At 39.1% G+C, this 20,700-nt stretch overlaps 1 protein-coding gene across 2 annotated transcripts; it reads right to left on the bottom strand.

Moving 5' to 3' along the window:
• Nucleotides 1–1,647: 1,647 nt before the first annotated feature.
• SELL (selectin L) lies at nt 1,648–20,528 on the bottom strand. Of its 2 annotated transcripts, none has more exon segments than NM_001112678.1 (9): nt 1,648–1,752; nt 7,743–7,761; nt 11,791–11,919; nt 13,480–13,665; nt 14,896–15,081; nt 16,898–17,005; nt 17,889–18,275; nt 19,478–19,559; nt 20,389–20,494. In NM_001112678.1, coding segments are annotated over 9 exon segments (1,119 nt in total). In that variant the 5' UTR covers nt 20,392–20,494; the 3' UTR covers nt 1,648–1,733.
• Between the last annotated feature and the right edge of the window lie 172 nt (nt 20,529–20,700).

The following is a 20,700-nucleotide window of genomic DNA, read 5'->3' as shown; positions in this document are numbered from 1 at the left end:
GAATGGCACATCCTCAGTTTATGGTGCACAACATGGAGAATCATTTGTGACACCCCTGATGTAATGCAAAATCTGAGATGGCTTTGAGAAAAGAATATAAACATTCTCATAACAAACACAGGTTTGTATTGAAAGCTGTATTGGCCAAAGGGCAAGCAGGTATTTTGAACTAGTTTTTACACAGGGCCCCATTCTCTGATAAGAATTCAGCCCTTGGAGTCCCCTCATGGCTCAACAGACTAAGGATCTGGCATTGTCACTGCTGTGGCTCTGTTTACAACTGTGCTACGGGTTTGATTCCTAGCCTAGGAACTTCTGCATGCTGTGGGCATGACCAAAAAAGAAAAAAGGGAGAGAATTCGGCCCTTGACATTAGATGTATATCTGTTTGGGTCATCACATGCCATGGAGAGTGAGTTTGCAGTAACCGATATCAGCAATACACTATTTGCTCTTTCTGATTTATTTTGAATACATTTATTTGATATTTAGTAAGAGTCAAGTAATGAATTAGACACTCCAGGTATGTGTCACAATCTCTGCCCTTACAGGGAGTAGAATTTCACTGGGGAGAAAATATACATACCAAAATTTTAAAAATAAAAAACCAGGCAACATTAAAAAAAAAAAAAACTGTACTTAGGTACAAAATTGAATGTTAACAGACTAATTTTGCAGTGGGAGGTCAGGAAGGGGAGATTGCCACAGTTTGGACTAGTTAAGGACTAGTTACAAAAAAAGCAGCCAGGGTAGTCGATGCCTGAAATGAATCATAAAGAGTAGACAGAATCTAGGTAGATACATGTGAGGACTGGCAGTGAGGAAGGAGGAGCATTTCAGCACAAGTCAAATAATTCTTTCTACTTATTTTAACTCTCCTGTGTAGTATCAAAGAGATGCCCATAGCTGGCATTCTGGTAATGACATTTCTTTATTAATGATAGAGTGATCATAAAGGAAACACTAACTTCAAGAAATCTAGATTGGGTTAATAAAAAAGAGACATCAAAACCCAAATCCAAAATGAACAAACAAAACAGTGCAAGCTTTCTTTCTCTTCTCTCCTTTTGTTCGGTGCTCATGAGATGTTGCTGCCAAATGAGAACGGGAGTTGGCTAAGGAGGTGGTAGACTGGAGTCAGTTAAATAGGATGGCCTCCACTTATAGAAGGTGAAGCCACGGTGCAAGAGAATTTTTCCTATTGGGAGCAGAACCCCATTACTTTGCTGGAGTTAGAAAGCAGGATAATTTTATGAACTTTTTATAAGACTATGCTCTCAAAATATATTAGAGGGCAGAAGGGTAAAATGTGTCACAAAAGTGAGCTTGTAGTTGCATATATATCAGATTTTTGCTATATTTAGAAGTGTATGTCATCAGATACAGCACTGAATTGAATCTGGAAGCAAGAGTCAAGAAAGAGAGTAAAATCAGTATATTTGTATTCCACAGCAATTTTTTCCCCGTGGTCTTGTTTCTCCATGGAAAAGAGAATAAGAGACTGAACTAATAAAGACTACAACTGCCAACTGAAGGTGGGGGAGTGGATGAGGGGCAAAATGGGAACAGACGGAGCGGCTGAAGTTTCATGCTGAAAACTTTTCAGATGCACTGAAAAACACACACTTCATCTTCAGTGCAGGAGATGCCACGAGGCAAAACTTGTCATGGACAGATCTGAAGGATCCAGTGATACTTCAGTATCCAAAGTACTTCCTTTCACATCAGGTGGTTTAATATGGATCATCCATGCTGAGTGAAAAACAAAGGAATATAAATTAAATTAAAGGGCTTAAAAAGTGCATAAGTAAAGTGTTGGTAGTAAAAGAAAACATTCACTCAAGGTCAGAAGGGGAATGAAGAAGCTATCTTTCAGAGGAGTTACAAAATGCCAGAATATTCACTAAGGCACAAAAATGAGAAAAGAACCCTAAAGCAGCAGTTTTTACCCTTGCACATGCTCATGATCCAGACGTAATGTGAAAGTATAGATGCTGATTCAAGTCGGGGGGTGGGGGGGCTGAGATTCTGCATTTCTTTTCTTTTTAAAATTTTTTTTAAAACAAAAAAATTTTTTTTGGAAAAACAAAGGGTGGGGGGAAAATGTATACATGTAAGAGCAACTTGATCCCCATACTGTACAGCGGGAAAAAAAAAATTTTTTTTAAAGTGTCAGAGTTATACACAATGGAATATTTAAAAAAAAAAAGTTTCTGCACAGGAAAGGAAACCCTAAACAAAATACAAAGACAACCCACAGGATGGGAGAACACATTTGCAAATGAAGTGACCCCATTTGAAGGGGTTAATCTTCAAAATTTATAAACACCTTCTGCAGCTCAATACAAAAAGACAAGCAACCCCTTCAAAAAATGGGCAGAAGATCTAAACAGACAATTCTCCAAAGAAGACATACAGATGGCCAAAAAATACATGAAAAGATGCTCAACATCACTCATTACAAGAGATATTCAAATCAAAACCATTATGAGGTACCACTTTACACTGGCCAGAATGGCCATCATCAAAAAATCTATAATCAATAAGTGCTGGAGAGGGTGTGGAGGAAAGAGAACTCTATTACAATGTTGGTGGGAATGTAACTTGATGCAACCACTGTGGAAAACAGTATGGAGATTCCTCAGAAAACTAAAAGTAGGATTACATATTGATCCAGCAATCTCACTCCTGGGCTTCTATCCAGAGAATACCACGACTCAAAAAGATACATGTACTCCAGTGTTTTCATTACAGCACTCTATACAATAGCCAAGACATGGAAACAACCTAAATGCCCATTGACAGAGGAGTAGATAAAGAAGATGTGGTACATATAACAAATGGAATTTTACTCAGCCATTAAGAGGAAAGAAATAACAGCATTTGTAGCAACATGGATGAACCTAGAAATTATCATGCTAAGTGAACTCAGTCAGTGAGACCCCAATGTCAAATGCTATCATTTACATGAGGAATCTTAAAAAAGAGCACAATGAACTTCTTTGCAGAACAGATACTAACTCACAGACTTTGAAAAACTTACGGTTTCCAAATGAGACAGGTTGGGGGTTGGGGGGAGACACTGAGGGTTTGGGATGGGAATGCTATAAAACTGGGTTGTGATGATCGTTGTACAACTATAAATGTAATAAAATTCATTGAGTAATAAAAAAATTTGAAGTATAGTTGATTTACAATGTTGTGTTAGTTTCAGGTGTACAGCAAAGTGATTCAGTCATAGACATAGAAATATGTCTATTCTTTTCAGATTTTTTTCCCTTATAGGTTATTATAAATTATTGAATACAGTTGCCTGTACTATATAAGTTGGTCCCTGTTTTTTATCTGTTTTATACACAGTACTGTGTATATGTTAATCCTAACCTCCTAATTTATTTCCCTCTCCCTTTCTCCTTCTGTGACCATAAGTTTGTTTTTATGTCTGTCAGTTCGCTTCTGTTCTGCACACAGATTCATTTGTATCACTTTGGTTAGATTCCACATATAAGTGATATCATATGATGTTTGTCTTTGTCTGGCTTACTTCACTTAGTAAAATAATCTCTAGGTCCATCCATGTTCCTGCAAATGGAATTATTTACCTCTTTTTTATGGCTTCTAACAAGCTCCCTGGTAATGTGTAAGCAGCTGGTTCTCAGATCACACTGAGAGAAATCTCAGCAGTACAGGCTTTGTCTTCAGATCCAGTGAATATAAAGGACATTTTAGATAGATTTTGAACAGCAGAAAGCCAGAAAAGTAGAAGACAACATGTTCGCATGGATAGAGAAATCAGAGAAAACCAAAATTCACGCAAGGTGTGGTGGTGGTTCTAAATGCCTGATTCTAGTGGCATAGGATTTAAGGAGATGATGACAAATTTAGTTTCATGAGAAAAAAAAGTGGTATGTATGTGTGCACAAAACAACTGTCTCATTCTTGGAAAGAATAGGGGAGAACCAAATATGGTAGGTCTTAATAACACCTCTCAAAAGGAGAACCAGATTCTGAGATTCTGTTCTCATGATGAACTGCCAGAGTAAACCACAGTTCAGCAGCTGCAAACGTGCTTGCCAGTTATAGAGATGAAAATGTTTCTGAAAACAAAATTTCACATATACCCTCCTCTGAGGTTGGCATCGTATCTTCCTGTGTATCTTGGGTGTAGCTTTTACCCAGGCAGAATTTAGATTCTAGAAACCAAATGAGGTGATAAACAGAACCATTTTGCAGAAGAGTCAAAATAACCCAGCAAGAGTTGAAACCACAAATGCCCTAGGAGTCAGTCATTCACCAACCAAATGCTAATAGGAATAAGCTCAAAGGACTATGAATGTTAGTTCAAGGACTTTAAAAAAACAACAACAAAAACTGATATGCAGTGTTGAGTGTGATAGTGTTCATTTTACCTTTGGCTTTTTCTGGAAACACACCCTATTTAATCCACCCCACCCTTCCTCAGTGCCATCACACACTGGTTTCAGTGCAAAATAAAAAATTACACTACTGGAGGAGGAGAGTATCTGGGACTTACAACTCCAGCCTGGGCATCAAGATACCTGAGTTCTAGAAGCATTAAGGTTCAGAGCATGATCTTTGGATCTAGATGGGTACAAATCTCAGCTTTGCCTAGTTATTGAATTTCTCTCTTCCTTCACCAGTAAAATGGAAATATTAATACCTATACACACAGGATTTGTAGGCAAAATTTAATGATTTAAGACATGTAAAACACTCAGAACAGTGCACAGCATTGAATTAACATTTGATACATGTTTAATATTACTGTAACTAACTGTCACTAGCTCAAGGACTATAGGAAGGTTATTCAATTAGCTCAATTATTAAGAGAGTTTGAAAACCATGTCCATCGTGATCCTGTTCAGAACAAAAATTCTATGATTCTATGGTCACTTGGTGCAATAAATTTGAAGTATCCCAAGGCAGCTGGGCAGATATTTCTTTCTTGCCAGGTCCTTTTAGAATGTCTGGTGAAAAATTCAAACCTGTATGGTGGAGCAAGACTTCCCTTCTAAATTCTGTTCACAGCACCCCCAATATATCCTGGGCTCTTGGTAGTTCTATCCACTGGGCTCTGACCATGCTTTCAGAGTGCCAGCATCATGCCACTTAACATCATTTCCCTCTTTTAGATTGCCTTTCCTGCTTCTCTCCATACACCTAAATCCTATCTATCCTTCAAAAACCAACCTAGGTTCCATCTTCTTTATAAGGTTTTCTGTGATCACCAAACTTCTTCTGTATTGAAAAATCTTGTCTTCAATATAGACTTCACTGACCATTACATATTCTGCTTTGGTTTTTCCCAATTTTCTTCCTATCTTTCTGTCTTAACTAGATAATGATCTCCCTTAGGTCGGGCACAAGGACTTACTCCTTTTGGTCTCTCAGTCAAGCTTAGCATTGATCCGAAACAAAGGTGTTCAATAAGCAGCTGGTTGATTGATTCATCGGAAAAATCGGTGAACCATTAAACTTAATATGGCAATTAGCTTAATATGGTGATTAACCCAACACTAATAATCTTCCTGCCCGAAGCTCTTCCTGTCCCCCAAGGTCGTCTAAAAAGTTGAATTGATCTGCTTCCATCTAGCGGCAATTAAAACACAGGTGGTTCCTGTGGCCAGAAAACAGCTTTGGGTAGATGGTGCCAGAAAAGACTTTCACTCAGTGGGTGTGGGCATGAGAGAAATCTTTATATCTTGTGGATTTCCTGCCCACATAGATGGGGATGTCAGCCTAGAGAAGGGTCTAGGATCCTAGCTACACTATCTAGTGGAAGATAGGACAACAAAAGAAAATAGAACAAAAGAAACTTCACTGACCCTTTGTCCCTATCCAGTTAGCTCTCCTGACTCTCTCACCTCCTTTGACCAAGCTCTGTAAAAGAGATGATGTACATGTTGTACCTCCACTTTCTTACCTCTATGGATTCCTCAGCCCCTGGCTATCATGACCTCATCGTTGAAAACAATTTCCCTCTGATACCATACTACATCCATGGAAACCTACTGGTTCTCCTAATAGTATTTGAGATAGTTTCCATTCCCTTCTTTCCTAAGAGTCATGACCTCATCCTTTCCTCATTTTCCTTCTGCCTCTCTGGCAACCTTTTCCCATTCTCCTTTTCCTTAGCTGACTGGTCTGATACTGACTTTCCTCTGGTCCCTGCCCTCTCACCCACATCCTCTTCCATGCCTCTATTGCACATAATCTTGCGTGTTTGTACCTGTTCCTGAGATTCTGTGATGTGAGAACCTCCAAATCAATTTCTTTTGGTACAGATAGAACCAACAGACCACAGATGAGTCACAGACACCTAGAGCTGAACAGGTACAAAACCAAACCCATAACTGTCACCTCCAAATCTTCTCATTCTTTGGGTTCCCTTCTCAGTAAAGAGGATAGCAGAGAGATTAACCACCCACCAGTTCCCAGATTAGAACAATGGCAACTGATTTGATTCTCTTCTTTCTCTCTCTTAGCCAGTTAATAATTGTATTTACTTGATTGTACCACTAGTTATCTCATGAACTCATCCTCTTTACTGTTGCCCTAGATAGACATCATCAGCTTTAACTTAATAACTTCAAATGCCTCCCAAACAGTATTTTGCTTCACTCAGCTCCCATGCTGGCATCCTTTTATGCAAAGTGATCCTCACAAGGTGCTCATTTCAGCATGGCATTCATCTGCTACAGCCCCTCATAGTAATACCCCAAAGACCTCAAGGCTAAGTCCATGCTCTTTCATATGACTTATAAATTCTTTTATAATCAGCCCCTGTTGCCTCATGTCTCCCCAGTTTTTCTTTTGTATTCTAAACTTCAGTTCACTAACCTACCAAGAACTTCTCAACAACAATCTGTGATTGGTGTTATGGTCGCCTGAACAAAACACCAGCCTCCTCAGGGACAATCTTGCTTCATTTCCTCTAGCATTTTCAAAGGGAGCCCTGTTGTCTAGCACTCTAGCTGTCACCAAAGTCTCATCTCCATTTTTCTTTTGACTGACGCTTCCCTTTCTAAAATTCAAAGCAAGTCACTAAACCCTGAAACTGAGAAATGTTTTACCATCTTCATTTCTGCCAAGTTGGCCTTGTAGTTTCACATGCATGTATTTCTCCAGTTGAAGAAATCTGAAGTTCAAGACCAAACCAATAAACTTCCTCTTTAGGGGAAGCTGCAGGAAGAATTCATGCTCCCCACCTTTCCCACATTTCTGAAGGCCAGTGCTTATCAGAACAATCATTTACCTTCTAATGCCAAGCATTCACAGCCTAGGGTCGGGAATTATACTTTCTTTTTAGGGCCCAGGATTCATTAATTTTTCAATAGATGCTTGTTAAATTGACTGTTTCCTGAATGCTATATTTAGCATTACCCTCATGTTTAGCTAAGACAAGAAGAAATAAACCATAATGTTTCTGATCCTCAAAGAAAATTCAGGAGCGATCAGAAAAAGCTGTCTTTACATTAACTGGCCCTAACTTTGATAGAGCATTACTTATTCATTCATTCATTCAGCTCCACTGGCACTAAAAGATCTAAGCTTTTAAGGCAGGTTAATGGATTCATTACTTTATCTGGAAACTTCATTTGGATGAGACCCCATGTAAATAACTACTAAGGAGTTAATGTGTCTACCTATAACAGGAAGTACCTTACAGGGGGTAGAGAAGAGATCAACAGATGTAGAAACTTCTTCCGGATAAAACTTACCTTCTCTGAGACTTTTTGCCTAAAAATAGAAGAGAAAAAAATGGCATCAGCAAAAGTAGACAATTTCTTTTTTTTTTTTTTTTGCTTTTTAGGGCCACATCTGTGGCATATGGAGGTTTAAATTTAATACTCTAAAATGTTAGAAATTACTATTTTAAATATTTCTTTCAAAATTTAGCCTGCAGGTGACAGGAACCAAAAGCCCCTGAGCAGGGAGAATCGAATCAGAATGAATTTCAGATTCTGTTCATTTTCATATGACTTGATTTTTCCTTTAGGAATGATGAGACACACAGAACAATACACGAGCAAGAATCTGTTCCTACTGAAAGAGTTTTTGTTTCAAGAAAAGGGAACTAAGAGGCACATGCTCACTTTTGAGTCCTGTTATAACACTGTGTGTTAGTTCAAATAGAAAATTCTTCTGCAGGAACAAAATAGAGCCTTGTTAATATGAAGACCAGTGGGTTTTTTTCTTTTTTGGCTTTTTAGGGCCGCACTCGTGGCATATGGAGGTTCCCAGGCTAGAGGTCTAATCAGAGCTGTAGTCCCCAGTCTACGCAACAGCCACAGCAATGCCAGATCCCAGCAGCATCTGTGACCCACACCACAGCTCAAGGCGACGTTAGATTCTTAATCCACTGATCGAGGCCAGGGATCAAACCTGCAACCTCATGGTCCCTAGTCAGATTCGCTTCCACAGCACCATGACAGGAACTCCAAGACCAGTGGTTTTAGGGGGCACATCTGGATGGGAGTCTGATCTCTGACTCTGGCCCCTGCTGCTATGGAATTTTAGAGATTTGATCTAAAATATCATTGCCTCAGTTTCCTCATTTACTGAACAGGGCCAGTGATGATGACTGATTAGAGAATGAAGATGCTAGCGGTAAAAAAAGTATTTCTAGACAAGCCCCTTACACAAGAGAGGCATGTCTCTGGAGCCCACCCTTCTTCCATTCTCAGAACACAGAAGCTAAAGTTAGGATATCAAGAAAACTAGGGCAGGGGCCAACATGCAGTTTCAGAAGATCCATCTGAGGATAGCACAGGGTCAAGGTTCTGGTCATTTCATTGGTTACTATGCTGTAAAAATGTACATGCCTACTTTTCCCAGCTTTCTGAACCCCTAAAGCCTATATACTTCTCAGATGGATAAATATTGTGTACATACAGATTTATTGCTTTTGACTTTTATCCTTAAAAGTCCATCAGTTATATTGTAGTAGAAAAGCTCTAGGGGTTTAGCCTGAGAACTTATGCATCATTCCTAATAATTGTCTCTAGGATATATTCTATATAAAGGATATAGATCCTATGTAGAATATAGGAAACATATTCTTCATGTTTCAAAGAATTAGCTTACAACTAAATTTTTAAAAGACAAAAATCACTTGAAAGCTGGAGCTATCAGAAGATGTTTCACAACTAAAGACAATTCAGTGTGAGATTAACCCTGACTTTCCTCCAAAATCATTGATCGTCTGGGGCTTCTCTTGTCTTGTTCTCTTTGTTGGCATAACTGTAACTAGCCTAACTGCCCGTTATCTGTTTCCTGTTTGCCCCACACTGATTTCCACAGTAGGGGCATGCAGTTTTCAGGTTATCAGTTTGAGATCTTGTACAGAAATGACTCCAAGGTAAAAAATTTAAAAACAGCCCCAATGCTTTTCTTATCACTGCATATCAAACACCCGCCTCCCCATACCCCACTACTAAATACACATGACTTCAATTCTATTCTTTTTATTCTATAGACATTTATTAAAAGATTTGGGAATTTGGGAATATCCTCCTTTTTTTTTTTTTGTCTTTTTGCTATTTCTTGGGCCGCTCCCGAGGGATATGGAGGTTCCCAGGCCAGGGGTCGAATCGGAGCTGTAGCCACCGGCCTACGCCAGAGCCACAGCAACGAGGGATCCGAGCCACGTCTGCAACCTACACCACAGCTCACAGCAATGCCGGATCATCAACCCACTGAGCAAGGGCAGGGACCAAACCCTCAACCTCATGGTTTCTAGTCGGATTCGTTAACCACTGCGCCACGACGGGAACTCCCAATATCCTCCTTATTAAGGTGACTCACAGCCCAATAGTTTTTTAGATAACAGTCCCCTTATCCCAGAGGGCAGAGTGTAATTACCCACTCTGTTCTCTATCCCTCACTCCTACCATCCTCGTCTGAGGTAGGAGGAAGGGAAGGATGATGGGGCTCAGGTTTTAAGTCTCAATGGAGAGGATAATCAACAGTGGGGGGGAAATCTCATTCTTTTTTCCCTTAGTGCAATACTTAAATAAATAACAAAGTATCTAAGATAATGGAATTCAATCTTAGCAGAAGTTCCAAGAGCAGCAGGAGAGACATTTTAAGTGTTCAGGGCTCTCACTTTCTAGTTAATTGAGTTCTTTCAACAGCACCCCCTCCATTGTGTTTCTGGGTTGATTATGAAACATATCTAGCACCCTTCTTAAATTTGGAATGAAAGATCACGTCACAGCAGAAGATCGTGAGGGAATGGTAGATAGTATTCCTGCAACTACCAGTGAGAATGGGTGGTGAAGCAGCCTTTACATGTTCATGGGACAGAAGACATACTAATTCAGTTGACGGAAGTGAAATTCAAATGGCAATCAACCGATCCCAAAGGCAACACAGAACAGTTGGCCAGCAGTTGTTCTGAGGTTATTGATGGCCCCTGAACTTGAAGCAGAACTATCTGAAAAGCTGCCTAATGTCCATGAATGTCATACTTGCGAATGTTTCTACCTGACAACTTCAAACACATGTGGCAGCACACACCCAGGGTGTGCCACAGACTGTGGGCCTGTAACCAGCAGGTTGGTTCAACCACGTGTGGCGGCATACACCCACGGCCTGCCACAGACTGTTGGACACACTCGGGAGGCAGTGAGGGGAATGTTGCTATTCTTCCCTGGTAGTGTTCCATCTACTGTTCCAAGCAGCAGATACTAGCTTCTTAGGGCAGCCTTCCTCATCCCCTGTTTCCTTTTCTTTTCTAGTCCAGAGTGGAGGGGGAACATGAGGTGCATTTGGTAAAGCTGTGATCTTAATGAATAGACACTGAGGGCATTCTCTTGGAGTGCAGAGGGCTAAGGATCTGGTATTGGATCAGGCATCGTCACTGCAGCAGCTTGGGTGGCTGCTGTGGCATGGGTTTGATTCCTGGCCCAAGAACTTCTGCATGCCATGGGTGCAGCCAAAAAAAAAAAAAAAAAAAGAAGGAGTTCCCATCGTGGTGCAGTGGTTAACAAATCCAACTAGGAACCATGAGGTTGCGGGTTCGATCCCTGGCCTCGTTTAGTGGGTTAAGGATCTGGCATTGCCATGAGCTGTGGTGTAGGTCGCAGACATGGCTCAGATCCGATGTTGCTGTGGCTCTGGCGTAGGCCGGCAGCTACAGCTCTGATTAGACCCCTAGCTTGGGAACCTCCATATGCCGTGGGAGCAGCCCTAGAAAAGGCAAAAAGACAAAAAAAAAAAAAGAAGAAGAAGAAGAATAGACACTGAGTGAGGAGAAAATGTGCGGATTTCTCCCAAGGGACAATGCAACTTCCACATGTCAGGAGCCACACGGGTGTCTGACTCTTGACAAGGTTAGTTGTGTTTGGGAGCAGTGCCTTTAAAACCTTATGGGACATTAGGTTCAATTCCTAGTAGAATTTCACTGAAATCAAAAGCATCTTGGCTCTTATAGGTCAGACATTACATACCCTTTTTAAAGAATTAAATAATAGTAAGGAACCATTACAATTTCTCATTTGTCTGTTAACACCCTAGCAAGGTGCCTTGAAGATAGTAGGCATTTTTAAAAGACATGTCAGGTGAAAAGCAAAAAATCAGCCAACTTATTTTAATGAAAGAACGTACTGGGCTGCTTCACACACCTCCAAGGACGGATGGCTATGGAACCCAGAGCGTGCTATCCTGCTTTAGTTGAAGCTCTCATACTTAATTTCCTGTGGGTTACTACTTTTTTTTTTCCACTTTAAAGTGACATCATTTTCATATGAAGGTAAACACACATACCTTTTTTTAATTTCCTCGCCAGAAAAATGATAAATGCCAACCCTGAGACTGCAGTAACAATGACTGCCACAGGAATGAAGAGGGGGTTATAGTCGACCTCCTTATTTATTGAGAAGTTCCTGTCCAGTTCTGAAAGAGAAACAAGTAAGGCACATGGCATGATACCACAAGCATTGTTTCCTTAGTGCCTTCTCATGATATTAAACTTTATTCCTCCTTACATCTTCTGGTAATAGCCCATTGAACTCTTTTTGACAGATGAGGAAATTAGCATGTGAAAGCCCATGATGAACCTATAGCAGAGGCAAAACCTAGACCAACTTTTCTAGTGCAATTCCTACAGAACCTCAGTCCTCAGAGTTGTAATCCATGGAATTCCTGGGTGATATATTTAAAACTTTTGGCAAGAAAGTCATCCTTGTAATTATATCTTCAAGGCCTGTTCAATGGTTAGGACTCTGAAACACAGAGAAGGGCTAAAAGGTCTAATAGGACTTCAGGAAAAATAAAATAAAAGCGAACTAGACCAGGCAACTTCCAATCAAAGGAAGCTATTAATGCTTTTACTTGGAATCAGCAGTGCAAACATATACATGTGTTGTTTACATGCCAAGGACCTGTACTAATCTGTCATTCAAATGATGTATTCCTACCATTTCCCTCCACAAATAAGTCAAAAGATATATCTACATATCCTCTAATAAGTGTGAACTAAGCTCACTTGGAGACCTTTATTGAAAAAAATATCAATATGAAAAAAACCTATCTTCTGATACCATCAATTGAAGAGACTTACTTTTACATATCACAGGGTCTGACTACCCCTGATTCTTCACATTAATTATTTTGATGAACCCTTTCAAGGTGCTTTCATCTCCACACCCAAATGTATAACGGAAAGGAGGTGAAAGTTCCTTGAAGATCTGAACAGAGAGCATCAATGGACTGCACAAAGATGAGGAAGCAGACAGTAGCCCAGCCTTAAAAGGAAATACCCCATAAACCTGATACACAGTATTCCCCAAAAGACCCCATGCCACGTCCCCCGGTTCGCTACCCCACACCCTGGCCCTGGGCCACAGAAAGATCAGCTTCTCTGATAGCTTCTACAAATTCTTCTCTTTAAGACTTCTGTTATTGGTACAGATAGTCTCAGGGGCAGACAGGAGTAACTATTCTTTCACATGCTAATTTAACATGCATTAATTTAGCACCTGTTGCCAGCCACTGTTTCAAGGGAGACAATGGAGAGATAAGGAAGATGCATTCCTTAGGCACAGACAGATTTGGTAGGCATCAGCATAGGAATAATTGAGAAGTATCCATTACTTTGGGAATTAGGTGGTCATTGGTGACTTTTGTAGAGACATTTTAGTAGAGTAATGGAGAAGTAAGATTGTAGTGGAATAGAAGAATGGATAAGAAATAAATCAGTAGAGACAGGTGAGTTTAGAAGTTAAAGATTAAGATAGGAGGAGTTGAGAGTGGCCAAAAAGAAAAAAAATCACTGTCATCGAAGGTAGAGGCAAGAGTAGCCAAAGATTTTATAGTAAATTAATGTGTACAAATTTATTTTTAAGCCACATACATTTAGAAAAATAAACTTAAAATTTCAATATGTCATTCCCTACCATCTGCTCATCTATCAGCTACTTCAAGTCTTCAGTGTAGTGGGGCAAACTTACTCACTTTGACATATCGGACTAGGACTGGACCAGTTTCCAGATGATCCACAAATAGTTTTCTTCTCCCCGATTAACTGTGTTCCTTCTGAGCAGTTGAAGGTACATGTGGAGGTAAAGCCAAAGCTGGCCAGGGGGTGACTACAGTCCATATTTCCCAAATCAGGTGCTGTTAGGGGCTCACACAGAATCACTTCAAAGAAAAAGAAAGAACACGGATTTCTGAGCAGAGACCCTCCCATAACCAGAAGGTTTTAGCCAAACTGCCTGACTCAACTGTGGAACCATCCACGTGAATCTAGACATTTCTAATTTCTAGAATGACTTTGGACGATGCTTCCAGATTTAATTTTCTTGAGAATGAAGGAGAGTGGTGAGTCAGAGGTGAAGCCAAGGGAGCACAGAAAGCCCTTGCAGGGCAGCGGAGGGGTTGGGGAGAAGAGGGACGGAGTGGCTTCTCCAGGTTGCTATCCCAGCCCTGGTAACTCTCCAACTCTGCTGGAAGTGCCATGCTACTTGGCCTTGTCCTCTTCCAAGAGCTCCTATGGGATATTCTCAATGAATGTAGAGAATTTCTACCCCTTTCCCCTATTCTAAAGCCTCCCCAGTTAGTTTTGAAGAACATTCCAATTTTGTGAACTCACTCAATTTTGTAAAATTCAGCGGGTTGGTCAATTTGTTCTATGATTTCAAAAAATGATTTGGATAGTGCTTTTGAGAATTAAACCACTTAAACTAGTGAGTCAAAAGTATGAGTGTAGAAAAGGTAACCAAAAATTCTCAAGTTTAGACATCATCAGTTTTCTTTCCCCTAAAGGGATAATCTTGACAGTGAAAAAAGAAGGGAAAAAAATGAACACTATATTTAAAAAAAAAAAAAAAAAAAAAAGCCAAGAGATGGTGTTTTTGTTTTTCACAGAAGTTGCTATTCTCCTGACAGTTCATGGAGGGGAAATGTAAAAGATGATTTGAAGGTTAAACCAAATAAAACAATTTTAAAAAGACCTCTAATCACCTGAGAAGGAAACTGTTTTGTGTTAAGTAGGACCCCACATAAAATATGTGTTATTGAAAGGAGAGAAAAACTAAAATTTAACTGTGGTTCAGCAAGACCAACAGCTTATGCCTTAGCAATGACAAAAATAAAAATGAAATAATATAAAAATACAGTATAACCACATTGCATCGCTGAAAAAAATGTATATAGTGAGATAACCTCAGAGATATTTGATTGTTATTTTTTGTTTGTGGCTTTCCTTTTTTAGTACAATGACTTCTTTGAGAAGCATGACAGCATAATCTAAATTAGGCTGAATTATGATTCAAAAGAGGATGCAGCCTTCTTAGCAATACTCTACTGAATTTTCTCAGTTTGCAGTCCTAGGACTGCCACGACAAAGCTCGAGTCTAAACAGTTACTCACCTCTACAGGTTGGTTCTGGAGATGACCAGTTTCCAAATGGTCCACAAGTGGTTTCTTCAATCCCAGTTATGTCAGTTCCCTCAGAGCAGTTGAAGGTACACTGGGATGTGAAGTAGAACTTGCCCAAAGGGTGAATACAGGCCATGGTACCCAGCTCTGGGTCCCCCAGAGGCTCACACTGAGTCACTTCAATAAGAAAAGAAACAGCTTTGAGCAGTGTTAAAAGGACATGATGATTGGGTTTGAATCTTAGCTCTGCCACTTGACAACCATTTAAATCATTATTTAAAAAAAAAAGATAAAACTCAGTTCAGAAATTACTACAGTTATCTGGGGGAAAGATAATGAAGGTAATAGTGTAGGGTTAACAAGCAGAAGACAAACTGGAGAAATAGCAAGCTATAAATGTGAGTAGTGTGTTACTTTGCAAAAATATAGGGAGTGGTAAGGGAGTTTTATATCAGAGTACACATGTAAGTCTGGCACCACATACTAAGACAAGGAATACGAAGAGGGCAGCTGGCTGGGGACAACTGATTTTCTCAGTCTTTGGGGCATCCCAAAGATTATGCTTAGCATATTTGGAGCTCAGGTCTGGAAACAGGTTTGTAAATCTAAAAATGTCTAGGTTTGACAAAAGAGGGTTTGTAAAGTCAGAAGAGCGAAAGATGAAAGATTGAGGATGGGAAATAACAATAAGTGTATGAGATTGGGTAAGTGCCCATGAAGAAATACAAGGAGAAATGATCATAGGTAGAAAGAAAACCAGGAGAATGATATGACAGAAACAAAGACCAAAAAAAAGTTAAAATGTTCAAAAAGGAGTGAACTGGGCACACCAATGATGTAAGAATTTTTAAACATTTAGAAATGGAGAGAGGGTAAAGTTTTGGGTAGAAGTCTTGGCTCAGGAATTGAGTGAGATGAGTCAGATCAGTTCCAATTGGTTGATCATTTACATTTATTTTGGCTTCTTTATTTAGTCATTGCAAACATCGCTTATTTTCCTATTACAATTTTCTATGTTACGCACCAGATACTTCAAACACAGTTTTGAAACTCAACCAATATCAATCAAAGGACTTAAAGTTTCTTTCAGTAGTGAGTTGACTCTAGGTCAGAGGCTCCTTGTCTTTGAATCTACTCTGTATTTTTTTTTTTTTTTCTGTTTCTACCACGAGTCTGAATGATTTCCATAGACTCCTAATGATGCTATCTTCTTACTTTTTGTTCTCCAATCCATCTTATGCACTGCTTCTAGGATAACTGCCCTAAATGCAGGTGTTAAAACCTTAAGTGAACTCTCATTGTCAAATAAAGGCCAGATTTCTTCACTCGGCAGTTTTCAATCTCCACAGGCTTACTCCAGTCTATCTGACTTTCCATCAAACTAAATTGTGGACACCTATAATTTCCTCTAGTTAACTACCAATCTTTTAAGGGCAGCATCTAAAATAGATTTGCCTTTTGTGTCCCCTGAAATACCCAGCACAAGTGAATGTGTTGGATTTATTATTCTATTCTCTGATCCATACTATGTGTTATTATGTGAACTTTTCTCTTTGGCCTTGCCCTTTAATGACTTTGAGGATGACATAAAAAAGCAAGGTTATCTTCTGGGCAACTCACCCTCCTAATGATAAATGGTACCGTTTCTTTCAGATTCAGGGTTCTAATGAACACAACAAGCTCACCAGAATATGAGTTCCTTAACGGCAGGAATATACCATGTGTGATTCATTATTATAATCCTTACAGTTTTTATCTGAACACAGCCTTCTTTGTGGCACTCACCAAGACTTGTTGAGAAGTGAATTGAAACTTCATGCTGACTTATGAAATGTTTACGGAAAGGTAACAATATTGTGCAAGCATAGCCTTCTGATCAAAACTTCTCATTTCTCAGAATGGCTAGTATCATTTTGCCCCAACCAACTTCCATAAACAATAACAGCCTCAGTAACTTTACATGGAAAGAAACAAAGAAGTGAAACAGGCTTACCAAACTGACACTGGGGCCCGTAGTACCCTGCATCACAGTTGCAGGTATAATTGTTGATGACTTCCACACATTGTCCATGGCCACTGCATGACCTGGGCTGACAAGAAGCTTTAAGAGGATCGTAAATAAAGCATTGAAAGGTGAATAAATTTTTAGTTCTTTCAGATATAGATAACTTTTGACTGTGACTCTTTCAATAAACAGGAAAAGTTTATTTGTACATTTACAGCATTTTTGCATAAAAACCATAGTTAAATTTTTTATTTATGTAATATATTTGCCATACAGCCACAGACATTTGTTTTGAGAACGAATTTACTGATGCTAACACTCTATAACATTTAGGGGAAACTTAGTAACATACACTGAAACTTGAAATTTTTTGCTTTTACTGTAGTAAGTAGGTTAAATGATGACCTAACCCCAATCATTTCTGCAGTATGCTTGGTAATCCCTTTCTTTAGAGGAAGTACTGAATTAAGATTAGAGAGTTTTAACTTGCCAAAGTAGTAGCAAGTCCAAGGTATAAGAGACCAAATGAACAATGTTTTACTGTTAAAATATGACCTGGAAAAATACAGATGGCTTTGGAACTGCTATAATTATCTCAACAGAAATTTTCATACCCCACAGATAATGAAACACTGCAGTGTTTCAAAATATAGAATTATATAAGATTAGGCCAAGAAGGAAGCCCATAGCACCAAGCCACCAAGTAAACAAGGAGGAAACAGGTGACATGAATCTGAGCTCTTGGCTGAGCTCATCTCTCTGCTTTCAGGAACTCCGACTGTCTAGTTCTGCCTCTTTTCTTTCTACACATATTTATCATCTTGTTGTAAATCGATCAGGGGTAGAGATTTAGAGTACAGGGCCCAGCCTCACAGACCAAAACTGCTCAGAAGTGACACGATTCAGTCTTAGAGGATTGAACCCTTCCTTCCCTTCCCTCTGCCCTTCCTGACAGCAGAACCTTTTGGTCACTTCCTACCTGTGTAACAGAGGGCTCTCTTGGCTTTGTGGCAGGCATCATCATTCCACTTCCCGGAGTCTTTGCTCCTTTTGATGTAGATCTCCACACAGTCCTCCTTAGTCTTCCTGTTGTTGGGCTCCCCATCGCCCCAGTTTTCCGCCTCTTCGGTGAGAGATTTGTTGGTTCCCACCCAAGTCCATACCCCTTCCACCTTCCGGATTCCTATCCAGTAGTAACTACGACTGAAGGGAAGCGTCTTATTCAGGTATTCAATCTCCCCCTTGTTTTGTATGGCAACCAAATCTGTGTAATTTTCTTGACAGAACTTCCTAGCCTTCATCCAGTTCATGGGTTTTTCAGAATAGTGGTAAGTCCAGCAATCAGTTCCATGATATGCAAAAAAATCTGAAAGACATCAGTGTAAACTTTGTAGATTCAGTTACAGCTGAAAAGAACCCAGAACTTGGGCAGGATGAGCCAGCCACTTAGAGATGAGGAAGCTGAGAATTACCTTTTTGAGGCCCTGGGACCAGTCATTTGGAGATTTAAAGTAGAACCTAGACCCTTTTGGTCCTAATAACTTTTCACCATAATATAGAAAACTTTTGCTCAGAGCTCTGTTTTAGAGAATTTGGCAGCTTTCTAGATTTATTTTCATAATTTTTTTCTCAAAATTTAAGTAAAATTGAACAAACATATTTAAGAAATTCATATTTATCTTAGTTGCTTTCAACATTTAAAATTAATTAAGTATAATATCATATAACTTTAAAATTTACTGTCTGCTCTTTTATTCTGAGATAATTTCCTAAAGAGCAACATTCATGTTGCTAAGGGAGAAGCAAAATAAGGACAGAAATAATGGCACACTTTTAAGTAATCTTTTTTATATGAAAAAGACAATGTTTTACCATAGGAAGAGCTACTCCTGAGAAAGTATACAGCCCAAGACCTATAGATCTAGCTAAAAAAGAAAAAAGAACAATTTACAAAACCAAATGATGTCGGATTATGAAATTGATGATGGTGTTTAATAATCTTAAGGGTGCTTCAAATATGAGGGCTTTGAAGAAACCGGAACAAACACATAATCATACAATGACACCATAGTAAGATATGCCATCTAAGCATGGTATGATCTATGTGAAACACTATTATGCCATAAGGTAAAAGTTTTCACAGCCAACACCATTTACTGAGTTTTCACTGTGTAGTGCAAATATTATGGAGAAATTCCAAAGAAAACATAGATCCAATTTTTATAATTTCCCTATGATTCTGGGAAAGGAATAACAGAGGCAAAGAAAACATAATCTTGATCAAATTAAACATATTAAAAATATACAGAGAACTGGGAAACAGTTACAATTGATGAGTAAAGAATGTCATAAAATAAACCCTGCAGTGGGGGATGGGGCGAGGTTAGGAGGTTTTTGGGGAAGTATTAAAGGTGAGAGGAGGAAAAGAGATGTTCAGAGAAAGGGTAAAATTAACAGCTATCTACCTAATAATTTTACCTGTGACTATGTACACCCAGTGGATATTTACCAAAAAGATGAACATAAATATTTTTAAAAGCTTAGCAATAATCAAATATCATAACGTACCACAACAAAGCATAGTCAGGACCCACAACTTGAAGACATTCCATAAGCCCCTCTGAGCACTGTGACATTTCCATGGAAATATCTGCAAATAAAATACAAAATTATACTCAGATTTATATGCTAAATCACAATTTTATGGCACTTTGAGGCAGTGCCTACAACTTTCTTAAAGTTCAAAGTATAACATATGCTTACTAACCCTGTCTAAAATAAGAGATTTCTCAAATGTGTGTGTAGAATTAAATTTGCCTCAAAATGGATTCAGAGTTGTTTTTTTCATATTTTAGCCTCAAGTTGTTAATTGTTACTTTTCTGATGTATTCTACATTTTAGGTTTTTTTTGGTATCTATTTTTCTGCTGAGCTATTTGGTATATAGTATGTATATTTCTAAAGTGTGCATTGGCCCTTAATGAACTATTGATGTTTAGATTTAATGCTAAAAATCTCACACTTGACTGTGATGGATCAATGCTCCAAAAACCAAAAAGAATTAGGTAACCAAACAGATGTTACTCAAAAAAAAAAAAGGAGTTCCTTTTTTTTCAACTAACAAGAAACACATTTTGAGCAACTCAAATTATAAGACCACTAGTTTTTCTTCACAGCTTAAAACCATATTTTCTGAAGTGTATCACTTCTCAGGTAACCCCCAAGAATTTTAGTGACAAGAGTGCTCATTTCAACAAGATAAAAGTACTTCAAGAACCTCGCCAGAGATAAGCCAAAGAGAAGGAATCATCATATCTGAGAGATTTTTGGAGCACATTTTAGACTCAATATTTTTAGTTTTCTCTTTTTAAACCCCCCCAAATAAAATGTGTTTCTTCTTGTCCTTTGCCACCTGCCTCTGCAATCCCAAGAAGATATTCTGTTTGAGCATCTGGAAATCCTTTAGGCTGAAAAGCTTACCATGGCTTTGGTTGGCCCTTCTCTAATGCTTCCGTAGAATTTCAGCCTCTCAGCTCAGCACCAGGGGTCTCCGGGTCCTTGCCCAAGGCTGAGTGTGCAGGGAGACTGCTCACTGTCTCCAGAAAGTCTTACTTTCTTTTATTTCTCTAACCAAGCCTCACATCCTTCCCCTCCCTTGCTCCCTCCCCTTCCCCCACCTCTTCTGCTCCTCTTTCCCCACCCCTTTCCTAACACCTCCCCTGAGAAAAACAGTTACTGACCAAGGGTATTATTGCTACATTCTCCATTCTTCTCTCTTTCCCCCTCCCTCCT

This window comes from Sus scrofa, chromosome 4, assembly GCF_054392235.1.
Source record: "Sus scrofa isolate SSC_HxYL_T2T_F1_AM1 chromosome 4, Sscrofa_HxYL_maternal_Yorkshire_Landrace_v2.0, whole genome shotgun sequence".
Lineage (NCBI taxonomy): Eukaryota > Metazoa > Chordata > Mammalia > Artiodactyla > Suidae > Sus > Sus scrofa.
This window is presented reverse-complemented; position numbering and strand designations above follow the sequence as displayed.